At 44.3% G+C, this 14,145-nt stretch overlaps 1 protein-coding gene and 1 long non-coding RNA gene across 3 annotated transcripts; one reads left to right on the forward strand and one right to left on the reverse strand.

The window, feature by feature from the left end:
* Positions 1-7,157: 7,157 nt before the first annotated feature.
* LOC115472809 lies at positions 7,158-7,784 on the forward strand. The gene is made up of 3 exons (XR_003942561.1): positions 7,158-7,214; positions 7,483-7,551; positions 7,657-7,784. It is a non-coding gene; the product is annotated as an uncharacterized LOC115472809 (long non-coding RNA).
* Positions 7,785-7,878: 94 nt separating this feature from the next.
* On the reverse strand, positions 7,879-9,354 carry LOC115472807 (putative nuclease HARBI1). Of its 2 annotated transcripts, XM_030207247.1 has the most exons (3): positions 9,234-9,354; positions 8,658-9,002; positions 7,879-8,510 (listed from the first exon to the last, which is right to left on the reverse strand). In XM_030207247.1, exons 2-3 carry the CDS (start codon positions 8,980-8,982, stop codon positions 8,053-8,055), a joined length of 783 nt encoding a protein of 260 aa, XP_030063107.1. In that variant the 5' UTR covers positions 8,983-9,002; positions 9,234-9,354; the 3' UTR covers positions 7,879-8,052. The 2 variants fall into 2 exon arrangements, 1 of the variants encoding a protein (XP_030063107.1); XR_003942560.1 differs by lacking the exon at positions 8,658-9,002.
* Between the last annotated feature and the right edge of the window lie 4,791 nt (positions 9,355-14,145).

Consider the following 14,145-nt stretch of genomic DNA (forward strand, 5'->3'; position numbering starts at 1 on the left):
TTGATCCCTGGACCATTGGCCCTGACAGGCACATAATTGACATACTTCCTATATTTGGAGGAAGTATAGCAATACGGATAGAGCAGACAGATATACCATTGCTTAGACCCGAGACTGGAGAAGCAGTCGACTTCTGGCTTGTCACATACAATCTACTTAACACTGGCTGGAGACCTTAGTTATTCTTTAGGACAGTTAGGGATAGACCTTTAGAGGTATACACTCTTTCTCCTGCCGGTGCAACCAGAATCTTCCCGGAATACACCCCTACTTGATGCTTTATCCATACCTGTTTTATATGGGAATAGTACTTTTCTTGACTTCAGTTCTAGCTGAAACACTTGGTTTAATCCTGGTTTTCATAATATTCTCTCTTCGGTGGTCTCCCCTGAAACTATCTCAGTAACTTCTACATTATACCCTTTGACCTTGATGTCCCAGACCGGCTCAGCCATGACTATCTTTTTCTTCCTGTTGTATTACCTTACTATCATTCTGGTACCTTCAATACCTCAGATTATAGGGCCTGAGAACTTGATTCCCTACAGGGTGGTGTTAGCCCCAACCAATGAGACAGTTACTGTCACCCTTGATGTCTGTGCCTTCACTAGATGTGGTGAATTGCCCTACCAAAGGTATTACTCTACATTTAACATGTATATCTGCCCTTTTGCCTCATGCGGAGGTTGGTCACAGGTTTGGTGGTATGCAGGCCAAGGACAATACCAAGGTAATGATAATCCACTGAGGAAAAGTATTACAATTCTAGAGCCAAGAATAGATGCCAGTCACTATCAGATGACTAAATGCAACCCTGTTGCTATCACCTTTCGAGGTGTAACAGCAGCTACTTACAGGGCCTATTCACTTGGAATAGATGCTACAGGAAGGGATCCCATTGCCACATTCCTCATAATTGCGCCTCCCAAAACGGAGCACAGCAATCCCCTGATGCCAACCAAAGCCCCAGAAGTCAAAATTCCTTACCAAGTCACACGAATTAATAGTGCCAAGGATTTGGTTACATTGGAAACTGGATTTGGTGATTCCAATTTATGGCTTGAATGGGCCCATTATACCACTGCTAGTTTGAACGTTTCCAACTGTTATTTCTGCGCTCATGCAAGGGCAGAACCTACAGTGGTCCCTTTTCCCTTGGAAATCTTCAACAATCCAGATGGTTTTTGGTGTATGTTAGAGTTACTCCAACCTAAAGAAACCATTAACCAATCCTGTCAACATCTTGACAAACATCACCCTTATCTTACCTTAAAAGGGGCAATCAAGGAAGACAAAGACGTAGCGGAGAGATTGAATGAATTCTTTGCTTCAGTCTTCACCAAGGAAGATTTGGGTGGGATACCGGTGTCGGAAATGGTATTTCAAGCGGACGAGTCGGAGAACCTTACTGACTTCACGGTAAACCTGGAGGACATAATGGGGCAGTTCAGCAAACTGAAGAGTAGCAAATCTCCAGGACCGGATGGTATTTATCCTGGCGTACTGAGAGAACTGAAAAATGAGCTTGCGGAGCTACTGTTAGTGATATGCAATTTATCCTTAAAATCGAGCGTGGTATCGGAAGATTGGAGGGTGGCCAATGTAACGCCAATTTTCAAAAAAGGTTCCAGGGGAGATCCGGGAAATTATAGACCGGTGAGTCTGACGTAGGTGCTGGGGAAAATGGTAGAGGCTATTATTAAAAACAAAATTACAGAGCACATCCAAGGACATGGATTACTGAGACCAAGTCAGCACGGCTTTTGTGTGAGGAAATCTTGCCTGACCAACTTACTTCAATTCTTTGAAGGAGTAAACAAACATGTGGACAAAGGGGAACCAGTGTGATAATGTGTATCTGGATTTTCAAAAGGCGTTTGACAAGGTACCTCATGAAAGACTACAGAGGAAATTGGAGGGTCATGGGATAGGAGGTAATGTCCTATTGTGGATTAAAAACTGGCTGAAGGATAGGAAACAGAGAGTGGGATTAAATGGGCAGTATTCACAATAGAGAAGGGTAACTAGTGGGGTTCCTCAGGGGTCTGTGCTAGGACCGCTGCTTTTTAATATATTTATAAATGATTTAGAGATGGGAGTAACTAGCGAGGTAATTAAATTTGCTGATGACACAAAGTTATTCAAAGTCGTTAACTCGCAAGAGGATTGTGAAAAATTACAGAAGGACCTTAAAAGACTGGGAGACTGGGCGGCTAAATGGCAGTTGACGTTTAATGTGAACAAGTGCAAGGTGATGCATGTGGGAAAAAATAACCAAAATTATAGCTACGTCATGCAAGGTTCCACGTTAGGAGTTACGGACCAAGAAAGGGATCTGGGTGTCGTCGTCAATAATACACTGAAACCTTCTGCTCAGTGTGCTGCTGCAGCTAGGAAAGCAAATAGAATGTTTGGTATTATTAGGAAAGGTATGGAAAACAGGTGTGAGGATGTGCGACCGCACCTTGAGTATTGTGTTCAATTCTGGTCGCCGCATCTCAAGAAAGATATAGTAGAATTGGAAAAGGTGCAGCGAAGGGCAACTAAAATGATAGTGGGTATGGGACGACTTCCCTATGAAGAAAGAATAAGGAGGCTAGGGCTTTTCAGTTTGGAGAAGAGATGGCTGAGGGGAGACATGATAGAGGCATATAAAATAATGAGTGGAGTGGAACAGGTGGATGTGAAGCATCTGTTCACACTTTCCAAAAATACTAGGACTAGGGGGCATGCGATGAAACTACAGTGTAGTAAAACAAACCAGAGAAAATGCTTCTTCACCCAACGCATAATTAAACTCTGGAATTCGTTGCCAGAGAACGTGGTGAAGGCATTTAGCTTGGCAGAGTTTAAAAAGGGGTTGGACGGTTTCCTAAAGGACAAGTCCATAAACCGCTACTAAATGGACTTGGGAAAAATCCACAATTCCAGGAATAACATGTATAGAATGTTTGTATGTTTGGGAAGCTTGCCAGGTGCCCTTGGCCTGGATTGGCTGCTGTCTTGGACAGGATGCTGGGCTCGATGGACCCTCGGTCTTTTCCCAGTGTGGCATTACTTATGTACCTACCCCCACAAATGAGGGTACCCCCCGCATTTAGGATTCCAGACCCTGACACTGTGTTCTACACATGTTTGGACAGACATTCAGTCAGAAATCCATGCTTTTTAGGTAACTTGACTAATTGCAACACCACCCTTGGCAAAGGTTCCCTATGTGACCTAAATATTACTGATTTATCTCAAGCCCAAGCAGATATATGGTGGTATTGTGGAACCAACACTCTCTACCATACTCTCCAGAGAAGTTGGACAGGAACATGTGCCTTGGTAAAATTGATAATTCCAATTGTCATTGCCTCCATGCTCCCCCCCCCCCCCCCCCCCCCCACACACACACTGTTTCTTCCCAACGAGTGAAGAGACATGCAGTGCCCGGATCTTTTGATGACCGGGACTACATTGATGCAATTGGTATTCCAAGAGGGGTTCCTGATGAATTTAAGGCCCGTAACCAGATTGCTGCTGGATTTGAGTCTGTTTTCTTTTGGTGGGCTACCATCAACAAGAATGTAGACTGGATTAATTACATATATTACAATCAGGAAAGGCTTATGAATTACACCAGAGATGCTGTTCAAGGTATAGCAGCTCAGTTGGATGCCACGAGCAGAATGGCCATGGAGAACTGGATGGTTCTTGACCAATTGTTGGCCGCAGAAGGAGGGGTTTGTAAGAAAATTGGTACCCAGTGTTATACCTTTATCCCTAACAATACTGCTCCAGATGGGTCAATAACCACAGCATTGGAAGGCCTCACTTCACTTTCTGAGGAACTAGCTACAAACTCTGGTGTTGATACATCTTGGTTGGATGGATAAAGCCTTTGGTAAATGGAAAACATTTATCATCTCAGCATCAACCACTATCATAGTGGTAATTGCCTCTTTGTGCTTGTAGGATGCTGTATAATCCCTTGCTCTGGAGGATTAGTAGAACGCATAATTGAAACCACTACAAGCAAGAAAGATCCTGCAGGACGATATGTCTTGTATGAAAATATCATGACAAAAGTTGCTGAAGGGACAGAAACATTGGATTATTTCCCTATGCACTTTTCAAGAAGCTTTGCAGTAGAAGGACCTGCTGCTATTTAGCAGTATTATATTCATGGTTTTGCAAAATATTAAACAATGCTAATCAATACGTAACCTTGCTAATCAATATGTAACCTGCAATAATATGTATTAATCAGCTTAAGAGAAAAAATGTTATATTAAGAAAAATATTGTATAAGAATATCATATATATATATATATATATATATATATATATATATATATATATAATGTAATCAAGCTTGCAGGTTGATAGATTTTTATAAACAGACCTGTTTGCATGTCTCACCGCAGATTTCACTAAGTCTCCAGAGGGGTGATGATAGGATTTATGACAGACCCAGGGGTTGGTTAGTGTAAAGGGAAACCCCATACCCCTAATCAATATGCATATGTCAAAGCCTATGCATGATGTTTCTCGCTTTGCACTGTACATGTTGCATGAAGATATCAGAGGCATACTACACCCCCTCATAGGATAGTGATAGTCTAAGCACCCTCTGGAATAGATGGTAACAACTTGGATGTTCTTTAGGTGCTGCCCTCACTATTGGGGCCAGCAAGAGGGGAGATGTAGAAAAATGGTGCAGTCTGAAGCCTTTTGGAAAAAGATAGGTCAAGCAGATTTGATAGACCTAGAATTAGAAATCAAGGGGCCCGTTTGTATCAAAATGATAACCAGAATTCAGTGACACTTGTTTGTGCCAGTTTGGCAGTTGGCAGATGTCGAAACTGGGTTCTGACAAAATAACTGAAAAGAATTTAATAAAAACCAGGTACAGGGCAAAAACAAGAAGTTGTGGTTAAAAGTCCAGTATGGACGTCAGAAGACCAGGTGTGGAAAGAAGGGGCTTTTTCCTGGGACAGTTATGAAAATCTGCGGTGAGGGGTGTGATAATGGCCATCTGGAAAGCGTAAACATGTTTATCAGTTTTTGAGGCTAATTGAAATTAGTGTTGGCCAAAAGGGTATTTAAGAAACTGACAGCTCATATGCAAATGGAGAAGTCCGGGACATGTTAGACCTGCTGGTCACTCTGTCCCATGGATCTCCCTAAGAATATGTCCATCTACTATAATAAAACTCACCCTCAACGTTCTGAAGACAACATTCTGAAGTCACTCAGTCACTCACTGAAGGGTTCATGGATTCATGGTGGTGAAGCCACAACACTGACCATGTCTCTCTGCCCCACCCTCACATGACGGACCAATCAGAAAAAACACCCTCAACATTCTGAAACACAAAGGACCATCACAACACCGTTCCCAGGCAACACTAGGCAACGTAAGACGGACCAATCAGAGGAAACTACGTGACAATAAGGGAGGAGCATTCCCCAGCAGAATGGCTCATTATCTGTGCAGCACAGAGAGCACAGAACCACCGCTGGAACGAGAGAAGAATATTCCTGCTGTGGGTATGTGCAAAAATAGACCGGGGGAGGGGGGGAGAATTTTTTAAATGCCTAATGCCAGTACTGAAGAGTGCCAGAGGGTCTATAGCACAGACTATATTTGGGATCGCTTGACATGGAGTCAGAGGAGCCGGAAAACAACGTGCCCGTCACCATCTGGGACGTGGGTGAACAGGACAAGCTGCGGCCCAGCTGGAAGGATTACCCGTGACCCAGCCAGCAGCAAACAGCGACCAAGGAAGGGGGAGTAGTACTCCTTCCCTGCCTAGGAATCGCTTGAGACTGGCTGCCAAACTAACGAAACAACCGCACACCGACGCACCACCTCCATCATTCGAAAGGCATCCACTCTTTCTTCAACAGAAATGCAAACTAATAATACAAAACAAACAAAGAATACATGGTTTCTCAGGCGGCTGCAGGTAAATCCCCACCCCCTTCCTCTTCCCCTTTTGCCGAAACGGCCAAGGACGTGCCCAACCATCCCCAGCCTCAGGCAAGCTGTCTCCCACCTCGGGGATTCCCCGAGCACCTGGAAAAAGACGGCGCTGATTCCTGCAGCGCATAAATGTTCCAGCATTCCCCTGCAGCCGGCCTGAAATGGACCAAACATACCGTATCACCCCCCGACGGCCCGAGACTGTGCTCTTCTCCCTTCCGCCAACTTAAAACTACCATCCCCGTCCTCAGGCAAGCCGTCACCCACCTCCAGGATGCCCAGAACCCCAGCCCAATGGAAAAAGATGGCGCTGCTTCCAACAGCACATTTCTCTTCCAGCATTCCCCTACAGCAGCCCTGAAACGGCCAAAAAATACCGACAAAGAACGTGCTCCTCTACCTTCCGCCCATCTAAAACAACACTGCTGCCTCAGCACAACACAAAAAAAAAACAACACTCAACAAAGGCTGACCCCCCTACAACCACATTTACATTTCACCAACAGAAAGACCCCCCTCCACAAACCTCCTTGACAGACAAAACCACACACACACAATACAACAGAAACACACCCTCAAAGCCACACACCAATCCAACCCACTTTGCCAGCACAGCACAGCACATCCCCCAACCCCCAAGCAAAAAACAAAACAAAAAAAGACACACATCAACAACCTGCACACACTCACACACACACACACACACACACAAAATAACTCTGTGACACATACACACACACACAAAAATAAACACATGCTAGCGCCCGTTTCATTGGTTTCGGAAACGGGCCTTTTTTTACTAGTATTCTTATAATTCACTTGTATGGCTTGCTATTGGTAAGTAATAAACTTTAAATGAAAACCTCTCTCTCATTCTCTTTATTTATCTTTATCTAGCTCCCTAATTAGTTGGGTTTAGTCTACCACTCTATCAGGTAAAGGAGTCAGTATAGAATAATTTACAGCCTGGCACTTCCTTGTCCTTACTCACAGAGGCCAGCCCTCTGTGTTTAATGGCTTGGAAGTAGCCGAAATATTTACAAGACGCACACTTGTTTTTTCTATCCTCACAGCCAGGGCTTCTGGCCTCCTAACTATCCCTCCCTTGTGTCCCAGCCCCTCACTCGATAGTTAATTTTTTCACGCTCACCTTTACCAAATGCACCTTTTTTTTTATTCACAGGCAGGACCACAGGACACCCTCCTGTCCCTCCCCTGTGTAGCAGCCCCTCTCTCAATAGTAAGTATTGTTGGCAAATGTACTTTTAAACTCTTTTTTATTCAGATGCAGGGCTTGTGGCCTTCTCACTATCCCTCCCTTGTGTCCCAGCCACTCTTGTATTTTCCCATGTTCAGGACTACAGGCCACTTCCATATCCCAGGCCCCCCTGTCAGTAGTAAATAGTACAGTATTTTTCCGCGCATACACATGTTTACATCTTCACAGCCACCAGACACACCCATAATGTATACTTTTAAAAGTTGTTTTTTGTTTTGTTTCCTTGCAGCCCCAATTACCAGCTATTCTCTGTCGCGTTGTCCTACCGAAACCTCAAGCCCTTGTGTCCTCAGATACGGTACGTTATGAGTACTGTGGTATGAGACTGCCCCCACCCCCCTAACAAGATACACTGATACATGTGTTCAGAATTCACAACAACTTTTTTGTTTCTTTTTTCAAGGCACAGTGAAACAGCAAGATCCGTCAGTCTTGCGTGACGGTGCAAGTGGAACACCTTGAACAGCAAAGTCTGTCTGTTTCTTAATGCACTTTTTTAACATATCGTGTCGATAGAATTGAGGTGTGTATTCTAATTGTACTATTTTTTTGTCCTTGACAAACCTTGGTAAAGGTGACAGTAGCACACATGTTTTTGTTACTGAACTAATAAACATTGGTTATATGCAGTGCTTTTTTGTAGTAAAAAAACGTATCTGTACTCATCATGGTTATATGTGATATTGTGTACATTGTACACAAGGGTTTTCACAAGTTTTTACTTGTATGATATAAATAAATGAACAATTAAAGTATTCATACAGATGGTCTGTCTAATGAATTAAATATTAGCTGTGGTTTAAAGAACGCTATGCATATATGTCTTCTTGGTATATATGTTACCTTGGCAACTCATATATACAATACAGTAATGCACAAGTGGTAGCTGACTACACATGCCAAAGTACTCCCGGATCAGCTGCTGTTGCACGGCATTTCTCCTGGTTACATCGGATCCTCTGTCCAAAGGGGTTATGTCCACTTCTGGAGGCAGTACTATGTTGATCTCTAGGCGATGCTTCAGTACGATGTTATGCAGCATGCAGCACATAGTCACTATGTCCGCCACCTTATCAGGGGAATATTGCAGAGATCCCACGAAAAGGTGCAAGCAGCAAAACCGGCTCTTTAGTGCCCCGAAGGTCCGCTCAATAGTACACCTAGTCAAGATGTGTGACTCGTAGCAATTCTCTGCCTCCGAGCAGGGCGCTGTGAGCAGGGTCAGTAGCCATGTTTTGGATCCATATCCAGCATCCCCTGCAAGAACACAACAATACATTGTTATCAGCGCCTAACAGTATGCCAAACAGAGGCCTCTCATAGCTGTGTAGTGCCACTTTTAAAACAGGTGTCATATGCATCCCCTCTGGCACCACTGCCACATCTGTTAAAACACAAAAACACCAAGAAGCCACCCTTGTCCGAATTCTCCCTTGGCAAATTTCTTCCCCATCGCACTGTTTGACAAGATGTAAGAGTCATGGCAGCTCCCCAGATAACGTAACACAACATCGAGGATCCTAAGGTTTGCATCGCACACCACTTGGACATTCAGCGAGTATCCCATCTTGCGGTTACGGTACTGTATTTCTTGATCCATAGGCGGGGTGAAGGCAACATGTGTGCAGTCAATAGCCCCCAGGGCATGCCAGCAATCTTGTAAAATTCCTGCTTGATCCTCTTCTGCTCCTCTTCCCCCGCAGGGTATGTAATGTGCTTGTGAACACATCTTTTCAGGGCACGCAGAACCTGCAATATAGAGCAAAGGGGGGTGGGGGGGTCATAGTGTATGTGGCATATTTGGTAATGCACTTTTTTAACTCATCATGGCTCGGGAATGTGAGCAGTCCTAAAAATGAATACAAGTGGATGGTGCTGTAAGAAAGATATGAGAAGGGGGTGTAACAAAGAGGGAGGAGGGCAGAGCAGACACCATGGAGGCAAGACGGGGAGGGGGTAGTGCGAAAATCAGAATAGTACCTTTGTTAGATGTCTTGAAACAGTAGACTGGTCCACACCGCTGTTATCCCCTAATACATGCTGGAATGTCCCTGTGGCAAGGAACTGCAGAACAATCAAAAGCTTCACCAGCCCAGGTACTGCAAGAGATCTTGCAGTGGGTGGGTCAAAGTCAGCTCGTATTTCCTCATACAGCTCATATATAGCTGGTCGGGACAAGCGGTAGTCATTTTCCTGTCTGACATGTCTTCCAACACCACCTGTGGACGGAACACACATGGGTGGGGGTAGGCGAGGCCGAACGTGGGCAGGATCTTGATGAATGGGTCGCCTTAGCTCCGATCCTGGCCTGCCAGCTTGTTGCCTGTCAGCTTGTTGCCTCCCAGCAAAAAAATCCAACTGTGCCAAGAAAAATCCACCATCCATTTCCAAGTTATGGCAAGACACGTGTAAGACAAATGTGATAATAGCACGCAGATTTGTACGTCGCTTTGTTAATGACGTACAATATCCCCTGCACACACATGGGTGGGGGTAGGCGAGGGCGAATGTGGGCAGGATCTTGATGAATGGGTCGCCTTAGCTCCGGTCCTGGCCTGCCAGCTTGTTGCCTCCCAGCAAAAAAATCCAACTGTGCCAAGAAAAATCCACCATCCATTTCCAAGTTATGGCAAGACATGTGTAAGACAAACGTGATGATAGCACGCAGATTTGTGCGTCGCTTTGTTAATGACGTACAATATCCCCGGCACTACTTCCACGTCATATATATGCGCACACATAGCCAATGCGTGCGACATGATGACCTGGAAAGTAGAAGCCGATTGGTTTGTCTGTGTTTTTCCTCCTGCTCATCGCAAGTCAGGAAATTCACATTGCTACATGCAGTATTTCTGATCACATGCTGACTTCGACCCCTCCCCCCATTTGTATCAACATGTTGTTTCTGGTTTTTTTCTACTACAGTTTAATCTATTATTTCTGTCCCCTGGCTGTCTAATAAACCCCCCCCCCCCCCCCCCCCCCCCGCAACCTTTTGGAAAACAACATCACAAGAAGAATACACAGAATTGTCTTAACAAAAGCATACTTTATACATTTTTAAAGGGAGAGGGTAATATATAAAAAATGCAACGAGGGAGGGGATATATTTACAATATATAGGGGATATATATATACAATATATACAAGGGATATATACTACTACTACTATTTAACATTTCTAGAGCGCTACAAAGTGTACGCAGCGCTGTACAAACACAGAAGAAAGACAGTCCCTGCTCAAAGAGCTTACAATCTAATAGACAAAAAGTAAAGCATTTAAATTTAAAATATTTAAGCAGTCAAGGGATATATATATCTATATCTATATACATACACATATACACATATACTGGGGGAAGATATATTATAGAGGGGGGGAATGTAGGGTTGGATAGGGGGGAGAGGGGGAGGAGATGAGGTCAAGGACGCCATACTTGGGAGGACAGATACTGGAGCGCCTGGGAAAGGTCCTCCAGTGTCTGCCCTCCCATATGCAATACCTCTGCCGTGTCCTGGAGCTCCTCTGCGGAAAGGTTAGTACGGGCGAGAGGGATGGGAGACGAGGCACGGTCAACAAGGGTAGGAGTGGGAGGGATAGGGGAGGTGGATCTGTCGAGGGTGGGAGCAGGGGGAATGGGGGAGGTACTGCGGTCAAGAAGGGTAGTTGGGGGGATGAGAGGGGATGTCCTCCCCTGTGAGGTCCACCACGGCACCTGCAAGTAAAGACAAAAGAAGGACTGTTAGAAAGCTTCCTCACGGACACCTTTAACATGCACACACTGGCGTAGGCAATAAATTCCTTTTGAAACTCACCATGGACAACTATCACCTCCATCTTGTATTGCTCCAGGAGTGGGGGTGACTTCCTCAGGGGGAGGCCCCGGCCTGGCTTGCCACAGGCAGGGAAAAGGGGAGGGAAGTCCGAGGGGGAGCATGGGAGGGGGTAGCAGGGGTTGTAGAGGGAGGGGTGGGGGGGGCTGGCAGGATGGGGAAGAGGAGGTTTGACAGACTGGGGGAGAGGAGGGCTGGTGGGACTGTGCTGCTGGTGGGGGGGAAGCAGTGGGCTCAACTCTGGGTGGGGAGGAGGAGAGGCAAGGTGCAAAGGGCCGTGTCTTGGGGCGGGCAAGTGTATCAGTGGGGTTTTACAGGATCTCTTGGAGGGGGGGGACCAGAAGACAGGTAGATGTGAAGCGTCTGTTCACGCTTTCCAAAAATACTAGAACTAGGGGGCATGCGATGAAGCTACAATGTAGTACATTTAAAACGAATCAGAGAAAATGTTTCTTCACTCATCATGTAATTAAACTCTGGAATTCGTTGCCAGAGAATGTGGTAAAGGCAGTTAGCTTAGGGGAGTTTAAAAAAGGTTTGGACGGCTTCCTAAAGGAAAAGTCCATAGACCATTATTAAATGGACTTGGGGAAAATCCACTATTTCTGGGATAAGCAGTATAAAATGTTTTATACATTTGTGGGATCTTCCTAGGTATTTGTGACCTGGATTGGCCACTGTTGGAAACAGGATGCTGGGCTCGATGGACCTTTGGTCTTTCCCAGTATGGCAATACTTATGTACGGCAATACTTATGCATGTCTTTTTGGGTTTTGTCTTTTTTTGTTTACACGCACATTATGAATGTTCATGTATAATATGCTGGCAGTACAACTGTTCGATAAGGAAAAAATTTTGAGGGCGATTTTAGCATGCACCCCCAGTAACACTAACGCTCCCTATTAGCTCCACCCCTACCCAACCTTCATTCTAGAAAATACCTTTTTTTTTAACACGCACATTATGAACGTTCATGTGTAATATGCTGGCAGTACAACTGTTCGATAAGGAAGGAGGGAAGGCGAGAAGAAGGGACAAATGGCAATACTTACAGATCGGGGGTACGAAGAACGCCTGTTGAAGAGGCATTGCAACACTTCCCAGTCCTTATCCATCTGCAGGATGTCTCCCCTCTTCCCCAGTTGGAGGAATAAACGCTTTTCGTTTATAACAAAAAGCTGTGCCAGCCACAGCACATCCATGTCTCCCGCGTGCAGCCATGACTTCTCCGACAAATGTGCACATGCGTACACCCACACATAAATAGCACGTCGTAGACAGGCTTATGCACACACTATATGGACGTGTTATGATGTGGTTATGACAGCTCTTGAGTTACCTCCAGCCCCTGAGCACACGTTCAATTTATCACATTAAAGGGATGCAAACCTCTATGTGAATTGCCTGTAAATGGCTGTGCATCGTTCGTTGCTTAAATGAGATTCACATCATTACGATACATTTGCATAGCATTTTCATTCCACGTTTGCGAATGCGGTAATAAGGTCGCTGTTGGCTTTGGTTCATTCGCAGCTAGATACCATGACCGCTAAACCGGTTTAATTTTGTTCTAAACGATTGCTCCTGACTCTGTAAGTTTGATGCATGTGCCTTCCAGTTCTGTAAAATATAAATTCCTCAATTTTGCAATTTCTAGTTATAATTAAGGCAACAGTGACATCTACTGACCAATGCTGGTTTTTAAATTTGAAGGTCTAAGTAAAGATGAATCTGGACAAGAACAGACCATTTTTGTAACTGCTTGAACCTGTTTTTCCAGAGAAAATTCTGAAGCTAAAATAACCCTTAAAGTGCTTTGCCTATCTGGGCAAGGTGCTTCAAGTTTCTTGGGCCAAGTGGAAGCTCAAGCTTAAAGATCTCTGGCTTGTTTTTGTACATCGGGGATAATGCTGATGGTGGATAAAAAAATGCTCACACCACTGGCAGAATATCTACTCCTATAATACTGCCCTACTAAAATAATACTGGGATCATGACTGATAAAATTGTAGCACATGAAGAAGTTGTAATCACCTGGGACATTCCTATGCCAACTGATAAAAAAACTTAATACAAGAAAACTGGGCATAGTGGTAAAAGAAAAGAACCTAAGCATGGCAGTGCTCTAGGTGTGTCAATTCTGCACATGCTCAGTTGAGATTATGATAAATGAACGTATTACTTGACAAGATACTTATGAACTGTGCAAAAATGAACATAAACAGACATCATGTTTATTTATTTTATTTGCTGCATTTGTATCCCACATTTTCCCACCTCTTTGCAGGCTCAATGTGGCTTACATTATGCCGCAATGGTAATCACCATTGAGAAGAACAGAGTGTTATTACAATTAAGGTACATAAGATATCAAGAAAATTAGAAGTAAAGAAATAATTAATTCATATCAGATATGTGAGATATAGGATAAAGTATAGCATTAAATAATAACAGTGTGATTAAAGTAACAAATTAAGGAGTTCAGTGTTAATTAGTTATGGGAATCAGGTTCTCAATGTTCAGAGTTTCTATCTATTTATTTACAGCATTTTATCCCACATTAAACATGAATTAGATTGGAACCTGGGAGCATTAAAAAAAAAATTTCCAGGAGAGAGTAATGCATGACCCCCCGGCTCTCTCCCTGGGTATAGCCAGCTCCACAATTTGGAGGGGGGGCACAGAGGTGGACCGGGGAGAAAGCCTGTTAAAAATTTACCAGCACACCACGGCACGTAAGGGTACACAGCTTATCCACTGGAAATTGTATAAACATTATCCAGTCAATATTCAAAGCGATTTAAGTAGCCAGGAGAGGTTCCCGGCCATTTATATCACTTTTGCAGGACTGTCTGCTGTTATTCAGGGCAAGATGCACAAAAGTCCTCGTTAGAGCCGTTCTGTACCGAATTCCATAACGAATCGGTACAGAACGGCTATGTACGAAGGAAAGGGAATGCAAATGAGCTGCTCGTTGCAGCTCTCTTGCATTCTCTAACCCTTCGTTAAAACCGTCGATAATCGGCCCGTAAAGCATGCGCAGAGGAGCCAAGCATTA

This window comes from Microcaecilia unicolor, chromosome 6 (genome assembly GCF_901765095.1).
Source record: "Microcaecilia unicolor chromosome 6, aMicUni1.1, whole genome shotgun sequence".
NCBI lineage: Eukaryota > Metazoa > Chordata > Amphibia > Gymnophiona > Siphonopidae > Microcaecilia > Microcaecilia unicolor.